Raw genomic sequence first — 27,964 nt, forward strand, 5'->3', positions numbered from 1 at the left:
GTTCTGGCAGGATCTGTGCCAGACTGTGTCCTAGCAGGATCTGTGTCAGGGAGGGCAGAGGATTGGCTTGGTGTCGTGGGTAGAGCACTGTCAGAGCACTTTGAGTTCAAGCACAAAGCATCCTGCTGTTTTTGTTGTGTGATCTTGGGTTAGGCGGACTTGACTGTATTTGAGAAACCATAGAAACAGCTGTTAGAAGACCAGTACATTTGTCTTGCCATATGTCCAATTATGTCAAGTTATCTTTGACAGAAATTCATAATTGGCTGATTGAACTTTTTAAAGTGGATTTTTATTTAATTGTGGTCTAAAACACCCAAATAACAACACACCTTGAGATGTCATATATTATTATTTAAAGGTGCACTATACTAGAAGTTGTGGGCCCATGAACTGTGTGACTATTACTTTACCAATATTAGAATGTTCTGGCCTGATTCATCAGCTGATTTCACTTTGTGGAAACCATCTGATCTCGCAGCATTAGGATTTCTTCGTTTGAGGGTAGGCAGGTACTTTTTTTATTTAACCAATCGCTGCTTTGGTCGTGATGTATGTAATGCACCACTAACGGGGCTAACTGGTATATTAAGCTTTTCCCAAATTTTGTAGGAAGAAGGGCAATAACATCTTTCCCCTTGATAAAATTCACCAAACATTCTCTTTGTTCTGGCTTTAAATCCTTGATCTCGGGAATCATTGCCAACACAGAATGTATGACTCTTTGCTGATTGACTGGTGCCCGAACTTGCACTTCCGGGATTTTTGCGAACCGTCTAGTGTATTCTGATTCCTTACCTAGTTGCTGGAGTGAAATGAAATTGAGCGGAGGCACTAGGTGGCTCCAGCCTGGCTAAGAATGTTCCACAGCATGACATTAAACTCACCTCTATGCAGACAAGCAGGCGACTACCAGGGAAAGTCACCAGTCAGGTCTGTGGAAAGATGACCCTACTCATAATAAGAATATGTTTTTCATGAATTTTCAATACAAAAAACACTTGCAATTGAATAGATTAATAAAGTGTAATGTCATTCAGGCAAAGCAGTGGCCTTTCAATGGACCTTCCACCAAAAGGGCAAATTTAAAAATCACATATTACACTGATCTCTGTTATAATCTTGTTTCCTCCTCAAAAACATACCTGGAGTTGTGTTTTATTTCAGTCACACGTTTAACACACAAACTTGCATATTTAGGCTGAGTTCTTCCCTCAAACAGAAAGCACCCTATTCCACCTTGTGATGTCATGTGGTAGTAATAATAATTGATAATAATTTCAGACCTGGAATAGCCACTCTCTACTACTTAATTAAATCTTAAAAGGTACTACATGACATCACAAGAAGGAACAGAGCCTTTAGAGTTTTGGAAATATAGACTAAAAAAAACAACAACAAAAAAAACAACAACAACACAACTCCATGTATGTTTTTGAGAAGATAACAGCTTTCTAACATGACTTTAAGCTCACGAGAATCAATTTTGTATAATATAGGACTTTAAATAAGTTTAAATTTTAAGAGTTTTTAATACAATCTCCAAAAAAGTAAGCCTATAATGTTAAGTGCTTTTTTTTAGCTTGGCTGCTTATGTCACACTAACTCTGCTTTCTCATTCCAAAAGTTTAATTTCATCAAGCTGGTCAGAGTGAGAAAATTGGAATGAAAGTTAAGACATTTTCAATGTTACAGTATTCTCAAGAAGGAGATTTATTTTATTCATATTATATACCCATATTATGCATGGACAATATTTCTGTAATGGTGCTTTGACTGGATCATTTAGCCCTCATTGATCTCATGATTAACATGTTAACTGGGCTGTCGGTTTTGGCACCTGGCATTACTGCTGTAGACAGGAGGAAACAAACTAGAGGGAGACAAAAGCACTTATCATGCACAGCCATACACGCTCCATCCTCACTGACAGCCAGGGTCTTTAATTACACTCTTAAAGACTCTCAAGATCCTTCACAAGGTAATGGAAACATGTCCAGATTTATTTCACTGATGTAAAGGGACTATAGAGCCAACAGGTAGTACTTCATGAACCCTGACATGGGATGGACATGAAAGTGAGTGAAATTACATATATATGGGTATATTTGAATTGATCTTTAGTATTTATGGGAAAGAATCGGGGAATGAGCAAAGACAAATATATAAAAGGAATTTATTTTTTTGTCTTGTTGATTGGTCAGAAAAAATACAAATGTGCATCTCTTTGGGGGTGACTCTTGTGGAACCCTGGGCGGGTGACAACTAGTAATCCAAAGTATAGTTAAAGAAGACATTTTATTCTGGGTATTTCGTATTTAACTATGACATATGTGGATCATTATATTACATTTGGTTCATGTTCTGTAATATTGAGCTAAACCGGTATACATACTTTCCAAACTGAGGTTTCATGGTAACAAGCAGCAGATTTTCTTTTTATGGTTTTATTGTTGAAAAATGGCAACAACAATGACATTTATGAATCCTACACACAGGACCCAGAGTAACAATAAGTACAAGTGCAGCACTATGGGTAAGTGAAAACAGAAATTTCCTGAGCACTGATGCTGACAGTTTCAATAAAAAAGTCCAAACAAAGTTTCTAGTTTTGCTGATGTAATTGTAATAAATACATTACATTATGTTTTTGTCAATAATCCAAATGTGACTAAGCCAATCGGAGCATCAACAGCTGCTGTAGAACACAATAGTCAATGTCATTATCAATATGATTGATTGACTATCCCCGAGTAAGTGAATCTTGTGTAAAAAGTGCAGCTTTGCTCATACACAGAACAGATGCCATAAATCATTTAGCTTAAGTGTGCAGCAATTCAAAGTTTGATTTATAAAAATCCTTTTAGTTTGATTAGTGCACAAATAAATTGTAAGGACAAACTTTTTAAAACTCTATAAAAACAAATATTAAAATTAAAACAAAATACAATTGTGTTTTAAAAGTGGGTTCTCTTTGTGTCCTTTAATGATGCTGGCTTTGTACTCGAAGAAAATGGAAATCTGCAGTTATTGAATCATTTATAGCTGCACTCGATAGGCCTTTAGTAAAGCTTTTGTGGAGAACTAATAGGGCTAAATATGTTTAATCATTCAGAGTACAAAGCTAAAAACACAGTTAGCAAAGGGAAATATTATTCAAACAAATAAGTCCCAGAGCACTTTCTAAAACCACCATTGTCAAAACCAAGGTCAAACCATTTAATTTCCCTCCTGAAATAGGATATAAATATGGCCACCAAGCAGGAAGTGCGTACAGCCTTAGGAGCAGAGAGACTTCATTGATTTTGGATCAGTCTCTATTAGTCACAGTCAAGGTCAATGAATGGACTTGTGCTTTCACTCGACACAAGCCGCACCATGTTTTTCACAACATCGCCAAGTCAATAATGTTTTTTGTTGGTCAATTTGTGTGTATATTTGGTTTGATTTTCAGTACCTATAGGTCCCTTACACTAATTTGGACAACTGGGGGCAGTAAAGGAAATAATAATGTGCAATAGTCAGCGTATACATTTTGAGAGAAACCGTAAATTTTGTTTTGCAAAATAAAAAGAACATTTATCCCTGAACTTGTAAGATTTCCAATTCTATGCTATTTAGGGCAGCACAGTTTTGGGGAAAAAAGTATTGTGATTGCAATTAGGTTTGCAGTTCATGTTTAAAAAATATGATTCTCTTCACACTGCACAGGATTATCAACTCCAGGGCATTAACATTTGAAAAAAGAAGAAAAACGAAATTTGAACTAATTAACTAACTAATACAAGAAACCCATGAATTTCAGAATGTTTGGTGCAAGATTTTTGTACAAAAAGACAGGATATTTTGTACTTTGCAGAGGCCAGACTATTACTTAAAAAAGCTTTTGAGATTTGACAATTGTGCCAACTCAATTTCAATTAGATTATGATTAACTGCACAGCCTGAATTTACAATATTTTCAAGTGTAAGGGATAAAATTCACACCTAAAAAAGCTTGGTGGAGTGGTGCATTCAAAGACTACCATGGTGTGGCTGAATGCCCTCACACTTCATGGCAAGAAAGTGCTGGGTTCGATCCCCAGGTCACCCAAGCGTTTTCTATGCAGAGTTTGCATGTTCTCGCCGTGTCTAGCTGGGCTTCCTCTGAACTCTGGTTTCCCCAATTAGACAAAACATGAACCATAGGTAAAAACCATAGCTACGTAGTCTTGATCTAGCCAGGCTGGCGTCACCTAGTGCCTCCGCTCAGTTTCATTTCTCTCCAGTGACTAGGTCAAGAATCGGAATACACTAGACGGTTTGCAAGAACCCCGGAATATGTAGACCTTGCATCGGCCAATCAGCGAAGAGCTGTGAAGCCGGCAATTACTTGGACACCACTGAGCATTCCGGTGCATAACATACGTCTTGACCAAATAGCAGCGATTGGTTAAATAAAAAAGGTACCCGCCTACTGTCAAGCGAATGAATCCTAATGCTGCGAGGTCAGATGGTTTCTACGAAATGAGAAGATGCCCCAGCAGCATTGATCAAATCCCAAGGACACATTTTGGGTCAATAAAGTGTACCTTACTATACCTGGCTCAATAACTTATACCTCTGAACAAGACTATACTAATCTATAAACTAATGATAATGATTTTGTGTTGTTGTTGTTTTGTATTGACCATAGACAAACCTGTCAATTATTCCTAATGCTCTAGAAGACAATAAGTGATCATTGCATTGGCATCAATAGAGACATCCTCACAGAGCAGAGGGAGCATTTTGACAAAGTGGAGTAGTTGACATATCCATCAGTTTCCTTTGACAGAGCTCTCCCTCCCTCTTCACTATGTCATGGTTTATTCACCTGTCACGCAACTGTAATCCAACTCTAATCGATCAGTGGTTGTAGCACTATGGACGACAACACAACTATAGCCTATTATTGACATCGAGAATGGACGTATGAATGAACACATCTGGTATACGCATAGGGCCTGTCAAATGGAACAGTTTCATCTAATTCACAGTATATTTTGGCACCGTAATGTTGGGAATGAAAATAGTAGTTGTTAAAATTGCACTTGGAAACTCTTTTAAATAATCTTACTCCATTCATTCAAACCACTCGAGATGTGAATGTAATGAAAGCAAATTATAATATTTTTATTACCCTTTTAAAGATGTTTATGTTTTAAAGGTACCATCTTCAAGTTTGTTTTTTCACCAGTAGATGAAAAACTACTAGCTTGACATGTTGTAATGTAGCCAGTCCATTACTTGGGCCTAGGGCTAGTTAAAAGGTAAAATGAGGAACTGAAACAAAGTTTAAGAAATGTTTATTGAAAATTTATGTGCAGATTGAAGTTACCTGTAAAAGAAAAGGGAAAAAGTAAAAGTGCATTTAAATTGAAGTAATTGTACTTACCCTCTGGTGTGGTCTGCCTCAGGTGCTCCGGCCAAAAGAGTCCCCGGGGAGCCAGAGCACCTTAAGAAGGTTCCGGGGCAGCCAACCATGTGTTTGGAGGAGGGGAGCACACATTTTTAACTGGTTCTATTTAGTATTTTAAAACATTTGAACACTTCTAATTTAAATAAAGATATATATATTTTTGTAATGTATGTAATTGGATGTTGGTTGGGCACTGTTGGATAGTTGTTTTTTAGATATTAAATGTACAAATGATTGGTGCTTACCTGATCGTTAAAGTGGGCTCACCCAATTAGTACAGGGCCTTTAAAAGAAGCCAGCCTCACCTTGTTCAGAGAGAGGTGCTGTGTGAGCGCAGGTAACTGCTATGCCTGTTTTTAACCTTTTTGGAATTTTTGTAAATAGTTTTTGTTTTGCCTTTAATAAATGCACTGGGATCTGCACTGTAAACTGGCTCGACTTGACTCTGTTTCTCCTAAAACCGCTAAGGTTGCCACCAGGCTATTACACATGTACTTTTACTTTATGCTTCAACTTTAGAGAATTGCAGAATAGTAGTAGTAGTGGTGGTGGTGGTAGTAGTACATACTTATGCATTCTCTTTTGGACATTCAAAGATTAAGATCGCTGTATTCATTACCTCCAAGTAGCCGTAGTTGTTGCAGTATTATTTGCAGTAGTTGTAGTAGCAGGTTGTAGCAGAAGATATTGTACAAGTTCCACACAATCTACAAGTAAAAAATAAAATCTCAAACTAAAATTGAATTAGTTGGATACTGTACTTTATATTCATCACTGCAATGAACTAATTTGCTATTTCTTCAGCCAGCGTTTATGGAAATGTCTGTGTACTTTTCAGCCCATGTGTGGATAATAGCTCCCTAGGGACAAAAAGCCTGGTTTTACTGTATACTGTGAATACTGGGGCACTGTCACAAGCTGAGTTTAAAAGGACCCAGGCTGAGAATAATGCATTAAGTTCAGTGAGCTAGTAGACCACAGCAGATGTTGGTTAATCCCACAGTGAAGCCATATTTGCAATTTAGATACTGGTCCTCTCAGTAAAACATGAAAAATGCCTGTATGCCCTCCCTGTGTTTCCGAGGCTTATCTCTATCTTGTGCCTGCCATCCAAGACATGCACAGAGAAGAGAACTGGTGAATCTTGATGTACTACAGTGAATAATTCGGGGCGTGGGAGGGTCTCAGAAGGTTAGTGGTTCAAGACCAGCTTCAATTAGCATATACTTTTGTTGTGTCTTTGAATAAGAAACTTCAAGAAACTCCCTTGCTAAAGTAAAAAAAGTCATGTGTAGTGTGTTGGTGGAGAATGGGAGCCACAGCAGTCAGGGCAGTTTGCGGCTGTATACGACTAACTATAAAATGAATAAATCCAACATAAACATGCATAAGTGTAAATCCAAACTGTTAATTGTTTAGAGGCAGAATTTATGTATAATGAATTATTGATAATATTGTTCTGTCTCAATAATGAGGAAAAGAGCTGATTTAAAAAAAACAAACAAAAAAAGAAAATATGCTGAGCTGAGCCCACACTGTGTCATCAAAAGAAGGCTAATATTAGTAAAATGAGGTTCATTTGGTCTTCCCATAATGTACCTTGATAGATTATTTTTTCAGTCAAGATTTGGTTTGTTTTCTTACCCGACCATTTCAACTGCTCACAAGCGCTCTTCCTCAGAGTGGACACGTGATGTGATTTCATCTGATCTGAGCAGCGTCAACTGCCGTCGGACTTCTTTAGGATAGTATCTCTGGTGTGTGAGAATAAAAAGGCCCCCTTGTCCCAGTTTGAAGTTGTCACAGCAGACACATCACATCAGCATCATGTGTCTACTCCAAGGACTGCTAGTGAGCAGTCAAAATGGTCAGGTATGAAAACAAACAAAAACTTGGCCTGAAAAAATAATCTATTATAATAAAAAGCTAATATTTTCTTTCATTGCACTACATGAGAGAGCACTTACAGTGAGTGGTCTTGCAACTCTACAAACCTGACTCAGACATGGCCTGAAGGAGGACTGTCATCTGCTTGTTGCCATGGAAATGTTATTGATTTGGCCATAATATTCCACTGCATGACATAAAAAGTAAAAGTAGTCATGCAAGTGACATGCTGTCACCAAAATGTTATGTGGTGTTGCTTTAAAGACACATTTAACACATTTCTGTTGGCTTCCAAAAATATCTGTATATTATTTTTATTGGCATACTTCAAAATATATTGAGAAAATATATACAGTTTTTTCATGTTATTTTTTCAGTATTGCATGTAATAAGAAAAGTTGCAGTTTGCTCTCTTCACATTAGAAAGCCTTGATTTGGTGTACATGTTTAGATGCACTTTTTAAGGCTTCTTTTGTGTTTATTTTCATGTCCTGACAGCCATGTTTCATTATTCAGCAAAATTCAGCTGCCCCACTGACTTTCTAACTTTTTTTTCCCTAGTTTATCTGCAACTCTGACATTCCTACAGAGCAGTATCTCCCACACCCTGAGTCAGACGATCATGAACAGAATATATGAAAACTGCAGCGGCTTGTGTACCGCTGGTTTCTGATACTCCCACATCACATTCCACTCTTAATTAGCTACTTCTAGGTCCAACCGCATCTGTTCATGTCTGCATCCTCCTCGCCCAGCTTCTGCCAACGTGACTGGAGCCCTGCCCAAAAACACAGTCCATAGCTACCATATGTCTGTATGGAGCAGAATGTAATGAGTGGGCAAAAGGCATGCAGATGTGGCCAGGCCTGTAATCTAATACAACAAATACCAGAGAGGCAAAAAGTGGACAAGATGAATAGGGGTTGTTTGTAGTACTTTGTATGTTTCACCGGTGGCGTTACATAAAAGTAGTTTGAAAGAGGTTTAAGTCTCAGTGATGAATGAGCGCTCAGTGCAGTTTACCAAAGTGACAGAAAAGTGGATACTGATAGTAAATGTCATTGATTCTTTACAGCTTATAAGGAAAATGCAATATTATAAAACTTACATACACTTCAATATTGAGTTCTGAGAGGTTTTTAATAATAGCATTTTCACAATACTTCAGTGTATGCACCTTGAGTGAACTTCACACTTTCAAGTTTGTGTTTGTAAGAGCTTATCAAATTATTTAAAACTGAGAAAAGGAACCTGAGACAATTTTCCTGATTTGGAACTGTGATTCTATATTTGTTACTATGTATCAGAGGTAGGACCAAGTCATTGTTTTGCGAGTCTCTAGTAAGTCTCAAGTCTTTGAAATCTGAGTGAAGTCCCATGTCAAATACAGGCAAGTTCAACTTGAGTCTCGAGTCACTGGCCCATAAGTCTTAAGTCAAGTCCAAGTCATTTCAAGTCTTTAAACAAAAGTATCAAATATAGCTTAGATTTTTGCAAATTATATTATTTTTAAGATAAATTGTACTTATAAAGTCATAGTATATTTATATATGAGTTTTATAGAGTATATAAGAGTTGTAAAAATGCATATGTTTCCTTTTTAAATGTCTTGACAAGATCTTAGAATGAGTCATTAGTCAGAATACAAAGAATTCATATTGTGAGAAGTGCTTCTCAAGTCTTCTCAAGTCACAGGCCTCAGGTCCAAGTCAAGTCCCAAGTCACTGACCTTCAAGTCCAAGTCGAGTCCCAAGTCTCAGTCCATTTTATCAAGTCAAGTCTCAAGTCCTAAAAATAGTGACTCAAGTCAGATTCAAGTTCAAGTCATGACTTGCATGTTCCCACCTCTGCTATGTATTTAAAAACAATAATAATAATAATGGATCAGATGTATATAGCGCTTTTTGACACTCTAAGATGCTGTGTTATTCATTCACTCTATACTCTAGTCACAGTTGCCCTGGGGCAGACTGAAGGAAGCAAGACTGCCAACCTACACCTCTGGCCTCTCCGACCACCACTAACACTCACACATACCACATTCATACAAGGCACAATGTGGGTGAAGTGTCTTGCCTAAGGACGCAACGGCAATTCTTCCACATAAGAGGAAATTGAACAAGACCTTCTAGCTGTGACTGTGCCGGCGTCTTTGCCGCTACTCCATAATCTTCATTTCCTCAAGAGACTATTTGAAAACCAATAGGAAACACACAGTTTTTTTCTCAATAAACATAAATTTGCGAAGGGACACATTGCATAATATTGCCCCAGAGAGAGTATTTTGTGAAATAAAGAAATAAACTACCACAACAAATCCAGTCGCTGCTTATTTTAATGACTAAATAAAGAGACTACTACGTGACTGACAGATTCAACAAGCATGCCCATTTGTAAGGTGAAGTTTATGCCCTATTCTAAATATAAAGTCATTTTCTCAATCCAAATCAGCTTCCACATCAGGTACAAACAACAGTAGGCCTCCTTAATACCGGTGTGGGCTAAAGTTTGAATGACAAACACTTTTCCAATAATACCTCATTATGTATGCATTAAGATTGTCTGGCAGGGACGCGCTGTTGTGTTATTGGAAAGATGGGTCGGAATAGCATCTGTCGCGTAAATAAATAAAGATGAAAAGCTATGGAGCAGGAGGTGCGGTGCTCGTCATTGTCTGGAGCTGAATAACCCTCTGACAGGAAGCAAAGGCAAGACGCACAATGATGCAGAGGAGAATCATCTTTCACTGTGTCTGAGGGAGGAAGGATCAACACTACAAGTATATTTTCACCGCGATCTTATTCCGTCTCACCTTCAAGTGTCGCCCTATAAGACCCCCTTGTTCTTGGTTCATTTGTTCTTTGTTATTTGGTAGTCTGAGTTCACAGTGGGTTTTTTTCCTACTGACTGAAAGGTGGTTTCTTTAAATGTCAATCCTATCCCACGATGAGTACAAAAGAGAAATGTATTTTTGTACTTCCTGGGGGGTATATGTGTAGTGCAACAAGACTGTTAATAAGAAGTATATTTAGTGACAAGTCAGCCATCCAACATCTACAAATGGCACCAGCAAATGCAAATACTTTTTTTTCCTGATTTTTTTCGGTATTTATTTATTTATTCCAGAGAGGTGAGCATGTAGAATAGTAGGAGAGGCAATTCAGTAGTGTCTTCATTAACTGTTAAACAAAACCAAACTGTGGATACTGCTGTTGGCACAGGTTGTCAGCCTCTCCTCTGTCAGATTACCCTAGGGCAGTTATGGTTTCGGTAGCTTACCAATATACAATGAACAATGCGTGAAATTGTATTTATTTATTTATTTCAGTCACAGGTATATTTTGACATTAATTCACAGACAGTCATATTTAACATACACAGACCGAAAAGGTGTGGGCTGAAGCTTAAGCTTATTATGCCTACCCTTTATTCATGACTTTAAAGCATTGTTTTCCCAAAGACCCCCAGTTGGGTTGCAAGAGATTTCTTTTTTTTTTGGGTCGCCTTGTCATGATCTGCATGTAGGTCTGCAATATACAGTTCTGATACTGATATGCGTGTTGCGCTCTCCTCCTGCACCCCAGATGAGAATACGCTACAAAAACACAGACAGGTCCACCTATCTCATTAGAAATACTGAAATGTTAAGACATGTTTTGAATAATTTTTTATCTTTTTGCAATTATTTTATTGACTGTTTTGTTCTAATATTGCTGGTTCAATTAAATGTTGAAAAGAAAAAGAAATGGGCTACAGTTAGTTATGGATAATTGTACTAATTGTTCAGAGAGACACAATCACTCAGTTAACAATAAAGTATCCTCATTAATGTTCAGTAATAATCTACCTTTATTTTCTGATTTACAAATAATGTCTATTGATTTGGGTTGCAAAGGTTTGTGACTTAAAATATAGGGCCACAGAAAAAAAGTTTGGAAAACACTGCTTTAAAGAGTCCATATTACACTATCTTCTGATCTATAATGTAGTTTCCTCATCAAAAATATAAGTGTAGTTGTGTTTTGTCTCATTTACACATGTTTAACTTACAAACCCTGCAAATTTAGGCTGAAAACACTCCAACTTGTCATGTGGTGATAAAGGAATTGCTCCACTGTAATTTTAAACTCCATACACCTTCACCAGAATCATTTGTGTAATTCCATTCTCGGAATTAGCAGTCTCTACTAAACAAAAGGTAAAGGTAGTTGTTCACATGAAAACTACCACTACATGACATCACAAGGTGGAACAGAGCATTTTGAGCTTTGGAGATGTAGACAGACTAATAATAAAGGGTTACTCAAACATGTGTGAATGAAACAAAAGACAACTCCAGGTATGTTTTAGAGAAGTCAACATCTTATCATTCACACAAAACACTGTAGATGACTTTTCCTGGATAAGTCTCCTGGATAGCAGATTCAGAAAGGCCAAATATGTGCATTACTAATAATTGTAATTAAAATGTAAAACCAAAATGTCACGTCTCAGAATAAGACATTGAGGATCGTAGCTGTCCAAACTTGTGAACAAAGTCTGACTGAGCTTGTACCAGAGCTTCTTCATCGATGTAGACCGCCGCCCTTTTGGCTGTCACATAGTACTGCACTTTGCGTAGGCTCCAGCCCAGCATGTACATGAGGAATCCACATACCGCTGCAGTGGAGCGGCCCACCCCGGCGTTACAGTGAACGTACACTGTGTGCCCGTTCTCAAGAAGGCCGTGGAGCAAGAACACCGCCTGGGGAAGCATCCGCACTCGACCTGCACAGACAAACCATGGTATATCAAAAGTATGCATCTCACTGTGGTTCAAGATCACTATTTAGTGCCATACTTTCTTCATCTAAACATAATTTGTTTAGTTACAGTTCAGTCAGTGTCAGGTCTAATTATCTCTCTTACGACTGATATTTCAGAACAAGCACCGTTTGGATGAAAAAGTCTTCTATCTCCAAACCTTGTTCATTTGACACCTCTTTGAAAGTAAAGTAAAACAGTTTAAAAACATTTTTGAGTGGATTATTACATTCCATAACGATTTTATTTATTTATAAGACCTTTAACCCATAACAACAATGCTTTAGAAAATGTTTTTAAAATACCAAATAATGTAAGATATTTTGTAAGTCAAACAGAGAAAATAAGATTAAATGTGCACTATGACTGTTCAACAATTCCACGAGGGTCAAAATATATTCTAATGTGAGCAGGGTTGCATCTCCACAGATTGTACCTGAAACTTGGTCTTGTGCCATTACCTGCTTGTCATGTGAAGTTTAATGCCATACTGTAGAGAATTTCTGGCAAAGCAATAACACAAGCAGGTGGTGGAACTAGTGATATTCAGAGTATGTAGCTTTCCGAAGTCAGCTGCATAATTCCATGGAAATAAAAAGTTAAAATCATACTTTGGAACATTCTTCATGGAGATAGATGGCATACTGTGGGATATCATAGCCAAAGGAACAAAGTTTTCAATGAAAACATGCAGAAGGAGGCCCCCCTACAGCCCAAAAGACAGTCTTTTTGTGGAGATGATGGAGTAGTGTGTACCCTCAGTGCTCATGTCAGGCGTGGGGATCCACACATAGGCCAGCCCAGTGTCTCTGTACAGCTGCATCATGGTCTCTGGTGTCATGGGCACCTCAGGGTGACGCCTGCACCCGTATGAGTTGTTCAGCACATCACTCTCTGTCTGGAAGTTCATCACTGCCGTGATGCCGAGCTCATGCTTCATCTTGATGGTCACATGCTCCACTTGTCGAGGGCAGCTTCCTAACCAGACCCGAGGCAGTATTCTGTGGTTCCCAATACACAGAAGTAACAGTTAATGTGAGAATTCATTTACCACTGGGGCAAAATGCTCCACTGTTTAAAAAAGATAATCCTAAATGTAAAATAATGTAATGTAGACATAATGGCACAAAGGGTATTTCACCATAAAATATTCATCATTGAATTATTTTATGTTAAATCTAAGCGGATCATCTTTAATGATTTGCTTTGGATCTACATAAAACAATTCAATGTAAAAAAAAGTGACACACTATATTTAAATGGGGTCAACCTTTTTTCAGTGTAGCAATTAGGAAATATATTATGTAGTGCAGCAAAGAACAAGTCTTTTATCAATGGGGATCAGTAAAGATATAAGATGAAACCTTCAAAGATACAATATTGTAGTAAATCTTTTAAAGTAAAATAAACCTATTCAAGAGAAGACGTAGAGTTTTCTTCTGAGTTAGTTCAGACTTAGACCTAAAGTGCCGGAGGTCCCTTGACCCTCACTGTCTCTAATAAGAAAAATGTTGAGCTACATCAGTCTGTCTCATTCTGCTTCCTCTGTGCATTGATGTTTCATTGACCTCTTGTCCTCTCATTTTCTACCTGACCACAGCACTGGCTCTCTGCAAACTCCATTCAGCTCACATTAGTATGCACCAAGCCTACAGCCACAAAGGTGATACATTAAAGAAAGACTATGTTAAATGTCATGTACTATTAATATACAATCTATATTGGTAGTAGTTAAACTATCATTATATTGTTGGAATTACACACTGTGTTCAGACACATCCTGGTTTGATGAAGTTTAGTTCTGCTGTAGACTTGGCTTGATACTTTTATAGTCCTGGTTTAGTCCAGGTTTGATTTTGGGATTTGTCTCAGTTTTGATGTGGTGTGAGTACAAGTAAGAACACAACCAAAGCAGGGGACTAAGGATGGAAATTATCTTTGGTTACAAACCAAAATCAGCACTATACATGAAACCAAATGATCAAACAAAATCAGGTATTGACCAACATTAAACCCCAAAATAAGACTGGAACAAGGACTACACTTGTCTAAACCTTGAAATTTGAATCTAAGAGACAAAAAAAAACAAACAAGACTGAACTAATGATATAAGAGCAAAGTCAAAAACCAAACTTAGCCTTCTGTAACCCAGTACTAGACCAGGACTAGACCAGGATTAGACTAGAACCAAGTCAACACCATGTCTAAACTGGAAACAAACCTGAATGCATTCTTAATTCAGGACCTAAAATCCAACTACAGAATATGCTCAAATTTGCCATAACCATCCCACGGAAACACTTGGCCCTGACCAGAAGTTTTTTTGTAAAGAAAAGGATTAGACATTAAAAGGTGAGTCAGCTACATTCTGGTAAGCTGTAAAAACGACTTTGGATTGAATAGCGAGTTTTAGTATTAAATAAAGACACTTGTTGATACAGTGATGCCCGTCTACTACAGAAGACGTGTATTTGAAAATAATTACTGCTAAGGTTACTGTGCAATACTTTTGAAGCAAGGTCTTGGCAATTAATTGAACTCCTGAGTGATTAATCAAAGTTAGACATTGTGCACAATAGACAAGGACTCACTTTGAATAGAGGTCCCTGGTGCAAAGTTCGCAAGATCCTCAAAGACAAATTTAAATATGTCGGCATTGAGACTTTTTGTAATTGTTATTTATTTATTAAAGTAAAAAATTAACCACTTATGAAGAGATAAAAGAGTTTGATGCTAAGTGGTGTTAGTAACAAAAGTTTATGTTTATGTACTGTTCAATATAGTATCAGTCAGAAATGATAAAAAATAACCTTGTGTATAATACTTGCAGGCCTTTATACGGTAAGCACAATGCCACAAAAATACTACAACTAATTGGTCTACTACAAGCTTTCACTTTTTTGTAAGGAGAATCTTGATTGTCCTATCATTGTCCTATCATTCCATGCAGTAAATATGGATTATCCAGTTATTTGAAAGTTTTTGAATTTAATATTTAGATCACAATATAATGGTGAGATGGACAAAAAAAATAAAATACTCGTGCAAAATCAAGTCTGGTTGTTTATATGACACATTAATTTCATATTATATATATATATATATATATATATATATATATATATATATATATATATATATATATATATATATATAATGTGTGTGTGTGTGTATATATATATATATATATATATATATATTTTTTTTTTGTATAAAGCTCTGGAAATGTATTTGACAATGGGAATGAAAGAAAACTATGGAGTCTTATACCAATGTGAACCTTAGGTTGTCCATGTATGTTCTATAGTGGTCCATGTGCTCTTATACTTGTTCTGATATTCAGGAAAGGTTCATTTCTGTCCTATGAATGTGACTTTTTAGCATCGATACTTACTCAAATGATTATCTAGTTTTGATACTAGTTTTAATATCAATTAGTATCTACTTTTTGATGCTTTTGACAATCCTAATATCAATAATTGTTTACATATTGTCGATCTTTCTTCTCACAAAAATCATAACATAATATTTTTTAGCATGAGAACAAAATGTATTTATGTACCTGGAGAAATGCATGGCTTTTTGCCCTGCCACGCTAAAGTAAAAGTTAGTGGTGTGCTTCATCTCATCTGTGTGTCCAGTCGCCTCTATCCAGTGACCAATGGGGTGGCAGTACACTCCATCCACCACATTCCTCTCATCATAAGCACAGCATCTGTCGTGACTCGGACCATTGCCTGGGAAAAGAAAAAAGGTAGTGAAGTCAGTACTGTCCATAGATCAACCTTTACTCCTATATTATTCTTAAAGTATGTCATGTTCGATGATATACTTTGTTTATTAAATAGACATCGATATGTTTAAAGTAGTTTTTAGGGGCCTTGGCGTATCTCCACTCAGTAAAGGTATGACAATATGTTATTGATCATTCATCTTGATTGCATTTTATTCTAGCACAATTGACTGACTTTTTTGTAATTGATTATGTTCTAGCAAAATGACAGAATACAATATTATATGGATTTAAATAAAAAGTAAAAGTGTACTACGTACAAGCCTACTACATATGTGTCTTGTCTTATCTATGACTTGTGTCCAGTCAACCTCCTATAATTGAATGGAGTAATCAAATATGAGGATTTACTGCCCTCGTGTGGCAAACACCAGTCATCACTCAATATGTCGCAGATTTTTAAATTTAATTCTATGAACAGGGACTGTATTCCATTTCAACCGAATGAGAAATAAATAGAATTAGGACTGTATTTTACCTTCAAATATGTAAGAGCCATTGACTCGTTTGACAAATTTGAACCAGAGCGGGTCTGTCCAGGGCTCGGACAGGCGCACGTCTGCGGTCCACAGGCACGGCTCGTGCAGAGACACCACCTTCCGGGACGCTTTCATGTGCACCGCTCTGCTCGTGTCCCATTGGCCCATTTCTGCGCGCGAGCCCACCGCTAACACCTCCACGTCCAGAGCCTCTGGAGTCAGAATGACCCCGAACCTGAAGAACATCTTCTGACTGTGAGATCCGGCTCTTCCGCTCTGCTCCACTTCGCTGTTGTGCTGTTGTAGTTTGTCCGACCCCAGACTGTGCCGCTCTCCTCTATAAATAGTCTGGACGCCTCTTTTCAAAGGGCATATTGTTTCAAAGATAGGATGAGCAGTTTGACCTCCCACTCTGCTCAAAAGGGTAATAGCTGTTCACTATTTAAATTAACAAGTCATACTATGGCCTGATATCACTACAAGGCTTGCTCAGCATAGCAGTTAAAAAAAAAAAAAAAAAAAAAAAATATATATATATATATATATATATATTTTACAACTTAATTAAATCAAATGTTTAGTATGCAAATACAAAGATCCACTTACAAATTGCCTTTCTTTTACAATAAAATGACCTACAGCCAAAGCTGCACTGCAACACATATGTAAATATGCACGAACAAACGTACAAATATTATCTTACAGGGCAGGTCCCCTTAATCCCTCTGCTCTGAAACAGACACGTAGTCATAGACCAAACTGGTGTAGCCTCTTTATGCATACCCTGTAAGGGTCTTTCAGAAAGAAAAGAAACAATAAATAATTAAAATGATTGGCTATTAAAAATTAGACATAAGGTTGATCATCTTAAAATGCAGAATGTTTATACTATATTTAAGAAAGAACACGTCAGTTACAAAATATACATGACAACTGTATTAAATGGTGATACTGTTCTCTACATAAGTCGGGTTCAGATAGTTGTAGGGCACTTGAAGCTTTGAGTTTCTTTCATTGATAGCCTCACTGAGGAAAAGCAGGTCATTCTGCAGATCTTTCAGCATCTGCCTTGGCGCTGCCTCATCAAAATATTCGTCAGGATTCGAACCCAAGGGGACCTGTAGTGACACAATGGTTAAACAATCTGTATAATATAAATAAAACTAGAACGATGGCAATACACCATCAATATTAAGCATTTTTGTATTGATCTAATCTGGATTTGTACGTTTACTGTGGAATTCACTTTTAAAAGAGCACATTGGATTAGTTGTTGAATACACTTGTATACTGACCATATTGTTGCTTTTGAATGACATCCAAGCAGCATGTGTAAAAAGCGCTGTATTGCCAACAGCTGGAAGTGTCTCTATTACACTCTCCATGCTCGATGTGTCTTTTATTATTGGAGGGGGCTGAATGAGGAGCGGTGAACCATTGAGAATCCAGGGGTAATAGTCAAACTGAAAAGGAAAGCAGTGGTTTATTGACGGAAACACTAGTACATATACTAGTATTCATTACACCATTTGACTGACCTGGCCGTTATTGACAGCAGCATGTTGGGCAGACACAGTGAAGATGATCATAGTAACAAACTTGATAAGTTCATCAGTGGTTTCCAAAGTTTCTGGGAACCCTGATGAACACATGACACAAACACAGCAAGAAAAATATTTTTGCTGTTTAAATGAGTAACAAGTTTTATAAATTTTAAAATAATGTGGTGGTTTGTGAAAAAAGTAGAAAACGAAAAAAAGAAAAGGTCCTGTATTATACAAAATGGATTCTTGTGAGCTTTAAGCCATGTAAGAATGCTATTATCTCCTCAAAAACATACCTAGAGTTGTGTTTTGTTTCATTCACACGTTTGAGTAATCGTTTACAATTAGTCTGTCTACATCTCAAAATATCAAAGTGCTCTATTTCACCTTGTGATGTCATGTAGTGATAGTTAACAGCTATCTTTTACCTTCTGTTTAGTAGAGATAGTCAGTTCTAGAGCTGAAATCTTCCAAATGATTCTAGTTAAGGTGTATGGAGTTTAAAAACACAGTGGAGCACTTCCTGTATTACCACATGGCAGCACAAGGTGGAACAAAGTGTTTTCAGTTTGAGAGAAGAACACAGCCTAAATATACAGGATTTGTGAGTGAAATATGTGTGAATTAAACAAAACATAGATTAGTGATGAGGAAACAACATTATAACATAGATCAGAAAATAGCTTAAAATGGGCCCTTTAAATTTCATGAAGTAATTGACTGCTAAAAAAGAACCCTTCTACCAACTTCATAATACACAAAGATCCATCCAAAATGCAAGAACAATTTACATGAAGAGTGGGAAGAGACATTATGGTTTTGGACTCAAACCTGAGAATGAGTTTCCAATGACTCCGTGCATGAAGATGTCTTTGATCCATTCCTGTAGCTCAGGGTCTTTGGCCACATCCCCGTCAGACAGGTAGTGGTGCCTTACCATTCCTTTCACAAAACTGCAAACAGCATATTCAGATTAATGTTCTGGGCGAAAAGTCTGGTATGGTATGTTTTATTTGTGCACAATACATTAACCAAGAGAAAAGTTTACACCTGTAGTCTCCGAGCAGGTTGGTGGAAATACTGAAAATATGGATTCATTGTACACTACACACTTTTTGTTTTATGTTTACTGCTTTCTACATTTGATCCACATACAGAAGACATCAAATATATAAAGTAAGATGTATGGAATCATGTAGAAAAGAAATGGAAAGAAATGGACTAGACATGGACTCAATAACAATTTCATATTATAATTTTCCCAAGCTATGCCTGCTACATTGATAATGATTGTCCTTACTTGTTTAAAACCGCCCACAACTTCAGGCCGTCGTCTCTGTAGTAGAAGTTGGGGATAGTGTCCAGTCCTCGTGCGGTGATGTTCTCTGGCAGACAGAGGGCACTGTATTTCAACTCGGAGAAACCCCTCTTCATCAGCTCCTTCGCGCCCTCTGCCCCAAGTGAGCTCTGAGAGTAGGACAATGAAGTAAGTGTTTAAAGCTGAAAGTGGATTAATATACTGCAGAAAAACTAAGGTGGTCATACCATGGTTAAAGGCCCTGCAGGTCCAAAAAGATAATCTTGGACAATATTGTTGATGTGGATGGTGCTTTGAAAGTGAGTAATCAGCATCTGTAAAAAGGCATGAAAGAAAATTGAGAAAGAGAACTGAAAATGTCAGCAGAATGTATATTTTTATACCTTGTAAACTGGATGTGCTGAGGGGAGGTTCCTGTATGTTGCCATAGCGAAGACTTCTCCTAACATGTGTGTTTTCAGAATGTGTTCGACTCCCTGATGCAGCAGGTAGTCTGTGTTTTTGATGAACATTTTCGCCAGTAGCCAGTCACTATCTGAGTCAGTGGGCAGGAAGATGGGGTTGTCCTTTGAGGGCGTTTGTGCAAGCTGTGACACAGTGAGATTTGTTATGTTGTCTTTATCTTGCTTGGAGTTATCTAGGGCTTACCTGTATTGCAATTGGCACTAGTTCTTTGTCAGAGTTTAGATAGAATAAGCAGAAGCCTGATGCTACATACACAGCTTGTCCATTGACGTCACGAGTGGCTATTCCCTCCATTATCTTATAATCAGAGATGAACATGTTCCCCATCTGCAGGTAATAATAAATAATCATTATTTGGCTCTATTTTGAACTACTTTCATGGAAATTAAACATAAAACCTACTGAAGTACATACCTCTATTTCTCTTTGCAGAAAGGAACCTCTCGCCAAGAATGATTTTACCATCCAGTTTGTGACAGGAAAGTTTGAAGGAAGTTTTGAGCAGCGCTTGATCACATTTGGGTTTACCCCATTTAAAAACTGGTACCCAAAAAATGTGTCTTCTGTCCAGTTCTCCAACACATAATCTAGTATAGAGGCAACGGCAAAGTTACACCCATAAAGCAGCAAGTCCCATTTTATATTTCATGTAAATTCAATAGTAACATTCTTGATCTTAATACATGTTTTTGTATTCTATGAATTGTGTTAGTAACTGACCTAACATAGCTGACTTCTTGACACCAAACATGCGTTTCATTGAGTCAACTGACTTCCATTTTTCTTTAGACTTGAACATTCCTTTGAGTGTTTGTTCAAAGGAGCTGTAGATGGAGGGGACATATATAGAAGAACACTGAAAGTTTATAAAGGTAAATGTGCGTTGGAACTTACGTTGCAGATCTGGGCTCTGTTGAGTTGACTTCTGCACGGGGTTTTGACTCATTATCATAGCCGTGAGGCAGTCCATCAAGATAAAACTTCCACCTTAACCAAAAAATCCATTTGTAAGTTTCTACCTCATCAAGTGCATATAAGCTTCACACAACTTACTGGTACACAGTTTTCCTATGTTGTAATTCATTTTTCCGCTGGTGAATCAGAAGTTGGTGGTCATCTTCAAAAACCATTGTTGCTATCAATAACAGAGAGATGTCAATACACTATACTATGTGTGGTTGTGGTTTTACTTCTAGATACATACCTTTGCCTCCTCGGAGCTCCACAGGCTCTCCTCTGAATATCCACCGGTAACAGGGAAACAAGATGGTGCTGTTGTCAGGCGTAGTCACCACTATTTTGGAGCAGTACCACTGGTCTTCTGGGAAAATAAAGCAGGGGTGTTTTTCCACTCTGAGCAGAAGAAGGGTCCCGAGAGAGCAAATGTTTTTTATGGTATATGTTTTTGTCTAGAAGAGAAAAATGCATTTGAAAGTAGGTTACATTACTATTCTGCTATTTCCCAAATTTACACTAACACTATGTGACTTTCCAAGTGGAGGGTCTGCTACATTTTGGTCTCTATGGAGATGTTAGTGCTTGTGTTGGAATAATTCACAGACTTACCCATTTAACATTTATTTAATTACAAGAGTTTTTCTCCACAGAACTGATTTGCCACATGGAGTCTCAGTGGAGAAAGGTAAGTTTAATGCTATACTGTGAAACATTCCAAGTAAAGTAATAATATCTCCATGGAGACAAGCAGGTGGCATATCCTCCACTTGAAAATGTACATAGTGCTACTTAGTTCAATAGTTTAACTGCAACTTATTTCCACCCCTTATACCATAATTCTGAACTAAGACTACTACAGTCATTGTTTTTGGTCATATCACTGCATGTTTATTGGTGTAAACATGTATTATTGCTTCATCTGTGTGGTTGCATTCTAGAGTTCATATTCTAACATCTTTTTAGTCTTCAAGTAACCAAACACCTAAGGAACTAATTGCAAGTCCCTGTACTCACCTCACAAATATACGAATAATTTAAAAAATCACTTACTTTTCCTCGAGAAAACTCAAATCCCAAGGCAGAGAGGGCCGTTTTCGCACTTTGTCCTTCAGACCCGAGCAGTGTTACACTGACCAGGTCCCAGGTTCCTGCAAACGGCAAGTCTCCAGTTGTCACAGCCACCTTGTACGTTGCCATCCTCACTCAGAAGAGGCAGAAATGTCAAATGAAACAAAAATAGTTCACAAAAAAACTCTGACCTGACTACTTCAATATACCACAGTTTGGAGACTTTTGAGTAACCCATCCTGGGCGGTCTAACCCAATATTTGTTCTGACTCTGAGCATCCTGTTTGTAAACGGTGATGACAGGACTACACCCAACTAAATATCTACAAAGAATGCTGGTTACAAGACCATTTCAAGAATTTTATCACTATTTTAACAATAAACAGTGCTAACATTTCTAGTAATGAACTGAATTATCACCGTAACATTCCTGCACAGGGTGCAAAAGGCCAGTTTTTTAGGTTTTATGGTGCACTATGCAACTTTCTGGTGGATGGTCTGCCACTGTGGAACATTCCAGGAAAAGCAGTAGACTGCTTCTCCATGGAACCAAGCAGATGTCAGATCCCCACCATAAAAGTTACACAGTGCACCTCTAATAAGTTAAAGGTGTTAAAAACAGTGAAATAATGATTGTGATTATTATTAAAAAACAATTCTATTAGCGCTGTGTTTTCCCAATTTACTGCGTTTTATTTTTAAATGAACTCAAACTAACTAATGCTGTTAATAAAGGATGACATACAAACTCTTTGGCTATGCATGTCCTTTGTTCCACTGTTTTGTGAAACACAGTTCATTAAAATACACATTTTACCTTTCATGTTTTAGCTTGTGAATGCTTATAGTTCATTGATATTTAATACATGGGAGCTCCTTACAATCTGTGCCAAGTCATGTAACTCAAGATGTATAATAAGTGCAGGCTAACTTACAATACAGCTGTAAATACTTTATTAAATGGTAGCAAATCACATGCATTATTGATCCATCATTAATATTGATCTGTTTTGACATCAGAGAGCTTGGTACGCATTAGGCTGACACCTCCTAGGCATCTGAAGGACACAGTAAGACAATCAGGAGTGTTTAAAGTGGATAAAGTGCTAGCATTACTCATGTTGCACAAAATATTGACATGTGCTTTTCCATTATGGCTATAGCAGAAAGGCAAGACGGTGAAATCGCAATACAGGATAATAGAAATCTACAGTGCATAATTCTCCATCAAAATATACTATCTTGACAATGTAAATGTATTTTTGTTTGTTTTAGCACAAATCTATGCAAAAGTGATTAGATGCTGGTCGTCAACAGCAACAAAGTGGTACATTTTAAGGCAACTTCATATTGTACAGTGGAAGTAATGGTAGTGTAGTAATAGGAAAAATCCATTTGCACAACAGGGCTGTTTTTGAAGTTTTGGTTTCAGATGTTGATGTGTCGTAGCGTGCGTCGCAGAGACTGGCCATCTCGTTCAGTGCACATGGCGGTGAGGGGGATGGGGTCAGTCTTGTGCTCCACTGTGTTGAAAGTGCACTTCTTCAGGTGGTCAGACATGCTGGGGACATTGGTGAAACCCCAGGACGATACTGGGCTGAAGGCAGTGCTGAATCTCCAAACCTATGGGTGACAAAGAAGGACAGACAGGTACAAGACAGAATTAAAAAACTGTATGGAACTGCATTATATGTTATTTTACAACTGATCCCACTGCAAAAATGTAAATGAAAATCTGGGTAGACAGGATGTTACAAAGTAGGAAGAAGGAAGAGAGATCATTGAATTACTTGGCCAATGATTGCATTTGTATTACATTATTATGTATTGCAGCATTTTTAAGACAATAGGTTAAAAAACAGAGTGTAACTTTCTGGAGGTGGTATGTCACCTGCATGATTCCATGGAAATAGAAAGTTAAAACCACACTTCGGAACATATTATAGCCAAAAAAACCAAAGCCAAAGACCAGCAGGTTGAGGCCCGTATTCAAACATCCAAAACAATAACATGCTTTTAGTCTATTTTTTGTCTAACAAGCCAGCTATTTTGGATGAACCACTGTTGAATAAAAGGTTATTTGTACAACTAGAGAAATGAAACCATATACAAGACTATATAAAAAACTATAATAACAATATAATATTATTTTTTCTGCAGTTTTAAGTGTTTCATCATACTCACTTTGTTTTTGACCTGCCAGGACACACTGACAGAGCCAGGGTGGTGTCTGCGCTGCCACCGCAGCTCCACAATCCCTCTGCTCTGAAGGAGGCTGGCACACACGTCTCTCATCGTCCGGGACACCAATGACAACTGGCACAGACTAAAACTATCCAGGAATCCGGCAATGAGCCACAGTATCTCTATGGGCAGCTCGCTAAACTGCACCACCTGCGAGGCACTTGGAGGTGTTACCCGTGGGCAAGGCTGGACCCCAAAGGACTTGAGATATCTGTCATGGACCACTTTAGCCTCCACGTTAGAAGGGTAAAACCTGCGCTGTGAAAACGAACAGCCATAATAAGCTAGAGGACAGCGGTGCTCCATCCAACCATTGAGCCCTGCGTGAATGTCCCCATGGACGTTTGTGAAATGAGAACTGAACTGGTCCCTACGGAAAGACTGGCCACACACAAAGGGAAAAGTGTGCTGGTGCCGAGGGTTTGAAGGGAGGTATCGGTTAAATGCGGCGACATCACCTTCTAGTGCCTCTAAAACCAGGCCGAGGCGCAGGGTGTGGTAGGGGTTGGGGTAGGAGAGCTGTGAGGCTGCATGGTCACAGGCAGATGCAGAGGCCATGTCCCCCACTCTTGTGTTGGTGACCAGGATGGCAGCAGGGAAAGTGAAGGTCTGAGTACCAAAGTCCACACGAAAACCATCTACATACACGGTGTCTGAGATCCTCCTGCACTCTCTGGACTCCTCTAAACAGAAGAACAAAGCTGCTGTGATCAGATCAATGTCCCCGAGTCCCATAGGGTCCTCCTGCTGCTCCAGGTCGGAAGTATCCACTGATTTGTCCTCCATTTCAGGCCTTTGATCAGAGGGCCGTAAACTTATCTGACTGAAAGGCATTGAACACTGCCCCTGCGTCAGCAATAAGTGTTTTCTATAGAAATTCACTCCATGAGTCTCCAGTGGACCAATCACATGATTTGCATTGGAGGTGGTATCCTGATTCTGACCTGTAGCTAATGAGTCTTGTAAAACACTAGCATTTTTTTGTAATTCAGAAGTGCATGATGTGTCTGAGTGTTTTCCTAAACCTCCAAATGTCTGTCCATTTGCTGTGTTCAAAATTAGATCTGTATCATTTTGAGGTTCATTCAGATCAGACAGGTTAGAACAAATGTCTGGCTCTGCTGATTTAGTGCACAGCACATTTGAAACTACAGGGGTTTTGCTTTTTATTCCATTGCTGTTCATTATAATCGCTTGTTCAACAGCCCCATTGTTCACAATCTCTGCACTGCTAGAATTACTCACAAACTCTAAAGCAGCAGCTAAGCTTCTTGCAGTCTCTACAGTGGCTTGATAGAGTTTGCTGAAGTGCTCCTCATTCATACCATTAATTCCTCTGGCGATTTTCTCTGATGTGCTTGGTGGTCGTGACTCAGCATCAGTGGATATATTTTCCTTGACTATTGGAGGTGGAGTGTCTTTCTCAACTGTAGGTGCCACTGAAATCACTTTTAAAGATTCAAGTAAAGTCCGTTGGTCCTGGAGGGCCAGTGCCATGTCTAGCTGCTCCACCTCCTCTGTGGCATTACTAAGGGACTCATAGGAAGTGTAGTTAAGACAGCTAACAGGCCACCTGTTCCACTCCATAGTGCAGCACACGACCCCAGCTGGACACACCTCTAGATGTGCAGACATCTGGTCTCTTATCAGGCTAACAGGACAACCATAGGTACTGTTGATACAGGGCACTTTGAGCAGAGGACACAGGATCTGATGCTCTTGAGATTTGCATGAATGAAACACTGCTCCACACAGCAGGGCACAGGGCACAGCAGGGCACAGGGCACGAGCTCACAGGACAGGCCTGGCTCTGGACGGACACTACATCTCAGGTTAAAGCAGGACACACAGTGAGCGTGCTCCTCCATCTGCGACACTGAAGAGTCAAGGATCATCATCAGACTGTGGCTGATTTTTACCACAGTCTTAACAGATTCACTGAAATGAAAATACACAAGACCTGTTATTAAAACTGTCTGTAACTACTATCTAATGCATCTCTACTGGAAAACATTTGACCCGAGGCAAAGCACATTACGTTTAACTCTCGACTTTGCCTCTCATGTAACATGTTTACATTTTTATAGCATGAGCTTAAGTTTCGTTGGACTTACTTTTATCACAGTAGTGAAAACAATAAGAAATACTGATAAAACTACACGAAAAACGGAACAGTAGAGAAAAATCACAAAACTGGAATGATGAATGTTTTGGTTTTGCAACAACAATGCAGATTTAATAACACGGCCATAATAGGTGATAAATTAAATAGACGTACTGACAGCAGTAAAGTATGTGCGCACAAGAAATCTGACATTTTGCGTACAAACTACTTACTACAGCTACACCTTCTATAGCAAAAAAAAAAAAGAAAAAGCGATGACTCTACGTTTGCCCATGAGAAATCATGTGTATTTCCCTTTTCTGGTGTTTTCCTTCCAACTTACCGAAGCTAATGCTAGCTGTCAGCATTTAGCTGCCTGTAAGTTCAAAGCGCAAACAGCACGAAGAATTTACACACTAGAGCTAAAATGTTTCTTACCTTCTGCTAAAACATATGAAATCCCTGAGAGAAAAAGCACTTTGATGAGGAGATGTCGCTGCTTATTCCTCCAAAACAAACTGCCCTGATCTACATCCTCATTATGAGCGTCCACCTTTTTTTTTTTCTTTTTGAAAACTTTATTGACAAAGGCGGCGTTCATTCTTCTCAGATTTCAAAACATGATTTACATCATAGATCCATGATTTACAAACACATTTACGGCAAACATCAATAGCCAACCTCAATTAGCAACGCGTGTCCCCGCATATCTAAACAAATACAGTAATAATTTAATACATTATAAATACATTTTCTACACCTAACTACATGTAAAGTTTTAATACACACATAAAAAATAATATTGCTAACCAGACTTATTATTTCCGCTTTGTTATTTGATTAAATGGTATGAATATTTTTTTTTTTATAATTTAAACGACAATAAAATTAACTTTAAATTGACTACTTGTAATATCTTATTATGGCCAGCAGAGGACAGTATTGCATTATTTAGGATACGCCCAAATGACAGTTCACTGCAGGGTTACATCCGCAGGGTTACAACAGGCGCAATTTTCATCTAAACAGAGGTCAGATTAGCACGCAACAAGAAAAAATTCTGTCTGTGTGTGGTTTTAATCTGAGAATGAAAATGTTGTAGCCTAGTTGTAGGTCTACATCGTTTACTCGTAATGATTTCTGTCCTTTTCTGTGGTGAGTTGTTGAAGTTGAATGATTTGATAGTACCAGAGTCGCTTATGATGATTGTACATTGATAAAAGGTCACATATTGACCTATACATCCTCTGCCCTCGGGTCTCGGCCCTCAATATGGCCCTGCATTATACCACCGTTTCTCCATCTCCACATGTCACTTTCACTAATGTTCAGGACCAGACGCTCGCTCCTCAGACCCCGGGCACCATCAGTGTCACAGGCTTTATGAATTTGTTATTTATACTTCCTAAATGACTCAACAGGGTCTGTTGTGTAAATGTGGTCCCTGCAAAGCAAATCCTAAAGTGTAATATTATGTTCAATCCATATAGGTCTCATAATCTTCTTATTAATTAGTGATTATACGTCAGTAATTTTCCATTTGAACATAACAGGATTCTTTTACAAAATTTTCCTTGTAAAAATAAATAAATAAATAAATACAATCCAGCAATTGTCAAGAAGTTGTGTAACCATTTCATTCATAATCTTCAAAAACACTAGAGGGCGCAATGCGGTTGGGTGCTGTCCACGGTCCTGAAATCAACCACAGGGTTCTCAGAATGTTTTATATAGACTAAGATGAATGTAATTTCTTTAACCTTACATAATATAGTAAAAGCTTAGATCAGTTTTATGTTACAATGCCACTCAAGCCTGCATGCAGACTCCCAACAATTAATACTAGGCTACTACTATTTTAG

The 27,964-nt window shown here is 38.1% G+C and overlaps 4 protein-coding genes across 4 annotated transcripts; all 4 read right to left on the reverse strand.

The window, feature by feature from the left end:
* Positions 1-11,464: 11,464 nt before the first annotated feature.
* epm2a (EPM2A glucan phosphatase, laforin) lies at positions 11,465-16,699 on the reverse strand. Its single transcript, XM_020937045.2, has 4 exons — positions 16,402-16,699; positions 15,693-15,867; positions 12,887-13,131; positions 11,465-12,094 (listed from the first exon to the last, which is right to left on the reverse strand). The coding sequence occupies exons 1-4, from the start codon at positions 16,646-16,648 to the stop codon at positions 11,811-11,813; spliced, it is 951 nt and encodes a 316-aa protein (XP_020792704.1). The 5' UTR covers positions 16,649-16,699; the 3' UTR covers positions 11,465-11,810.
* A 444-nt stretch (positions 16,700-17,143) lies between these two features.
* Positions 17,144-20,548, reverse strand: LOC110155993 (polyunsaturated fatty acid lipoxygenase ALOX8-like). Its single transcript, XM_020920174.2, has 10 exons — positions 20,450-20,548; positions 20,144-20,316; positions 19,913-20,056; positions 19,648-19,851; positions 19,492-19,578; positions 19,247-19,413; positions 18,778-18,899; positions 17,941-18,041; positions 17,698-17,865; positions 17,144-17,520 (listed from the first exon to the last, which is right to left on the reverse strand). The coding sequence occupies exons 1-10, from the start codon at positions 20,526-20,528 to the stop codon at positions 17,341-17,343; spliced, it is 1,425 nt and encodes a 474-aa protein (XP_020775833.2). The 5' UTR covers positions 20,529-20,548; the 3' UTR covers positions 17,144-17,340.
* Positions 20,549-20,619: 71 nt separating this feature from the next.
* Positions 20,620-21,903, reverse strand: LOC129407749 (hydroperoxide isomerase ALOXE3-like). Its single transcript, XM_055149782.1, has 4 exons — positions 21,737-21,903; positions 20,934-21,138; positions 20,783-20,864; positions 20,620-20,716 (listed from the first exon to the last, which is right to left on the reverse strand). Exons 1-4 carry the CDS (start codon positions 21,881-21,883, stop codon positions 20,620-20,622), a joined length of 531 nt encoding a protein of 176 aa, XP_055005757.1. The 5' UTR covers positions 21,884-21,903.
* A 782-nt stretch (positions 21,904-22,685) lies between these two features.
* On the reverse strand, positions 22,686-26,682 carry LOC110175696 (F-box only protein 30). Its single transcript, XM_020941903.2, is given in 4 exon segments — positions 22,686-23,377; positions 23,939-25,768; positions 25,771-25,936; positions 26,541-26,682. Coding segments are annotated over 3 exon segments (2,151 nt in total). The 5' UTR covers positions 25,897-25,936; positions 26,541-26,682; the 3' UTR covers positions 22,686-23,182.
* Between the last annotated feature and the right edge of the window lie 1,282 nt (positions 26,683-27,964).

This window comes from Boleophthalmus pectinirostris, unplaced genomic scaffold, assembly GCF_026225935.1.
Source record: "Boleophthalmus pectinirostris isolate CB_2022bp ecotype Guang Dong unplaced genomic scaffold, ASM2622593v1 HiC_scaffold_13, whole genome shotgun sequence".
Lineage (NCBI taxonomy): Eukaryota > Metazoa > Chordata > Actinopteri > Gobiiformes > Gobiidae > Boleophthalmus > Boleophthalmus pectinirostris.

Bases quoted from the DNA above. Each gene is read 5' to 3' on its own strand.
- epm2a (XM_020937045.2), bottom strand. From the start codon at position 16,648: ATGTTCTTCAGGTTCGGGGTCATTCTGACTCCAGAGGCTCTGGACGTG. The intron at 15,868-16,401 runs GTAAAATACAGT...TTCTTTTCCCAG, and splicing joins TGGCTCTTACATATTTGAAG to GCAATGGTCCGAGTCACGAC. The intron at 12,095-12,886 runs GTACACACTACT...TTGTCTGTGCAG, and splicing joins GCCTGACATGAGCACTGAGG to GTCGAGTGCGGATGCTTCCC.
- LOC129407749 (XM_055149782.1), bottom strand. From the start codon at position 21,883: ATGGCAACGTACAAGGTGGCTGTGACAACTGGAGACTTGCCGTTTGCA. The intron at 21,139-21,736 runs GTAAGTGATTTT...TTTCTCTTCTAG, and splicing joins TTGAGTTTTCTCGAGGAAAA to ACAAAAACATATACCATAAA. The intron at 20,717-20,782 runs GTAAGTTGTGTG...TTTTTGGTTAAG, and splicing joins CATAGGAAAACTGTGTACCA to GTGGAAGTTTTATCTTGATG.
- LOC110155993 (XM_020920174.2), bottom strand. From the start codon at position 20,528: ATGTTCAAGTCTAAAGAAAAATGGAAGTCAGTTGACTCAATGAAACGC. The intron at 18,900-19,246 runs GTAAGGACAATC...TGCTGTTTGCAG, and splicing joins TTGTGGGCGGTTTTAAACAA to TTTTGTGAAAGGAATGGTAA. The intron at 18,042-18,777 runs GTTTGAGTCCAA...TGTGTTCATCAG, and splicing joins CATTGGAAACTCATTCTCAG to GGTTCCCAGAAACTTTGGAA.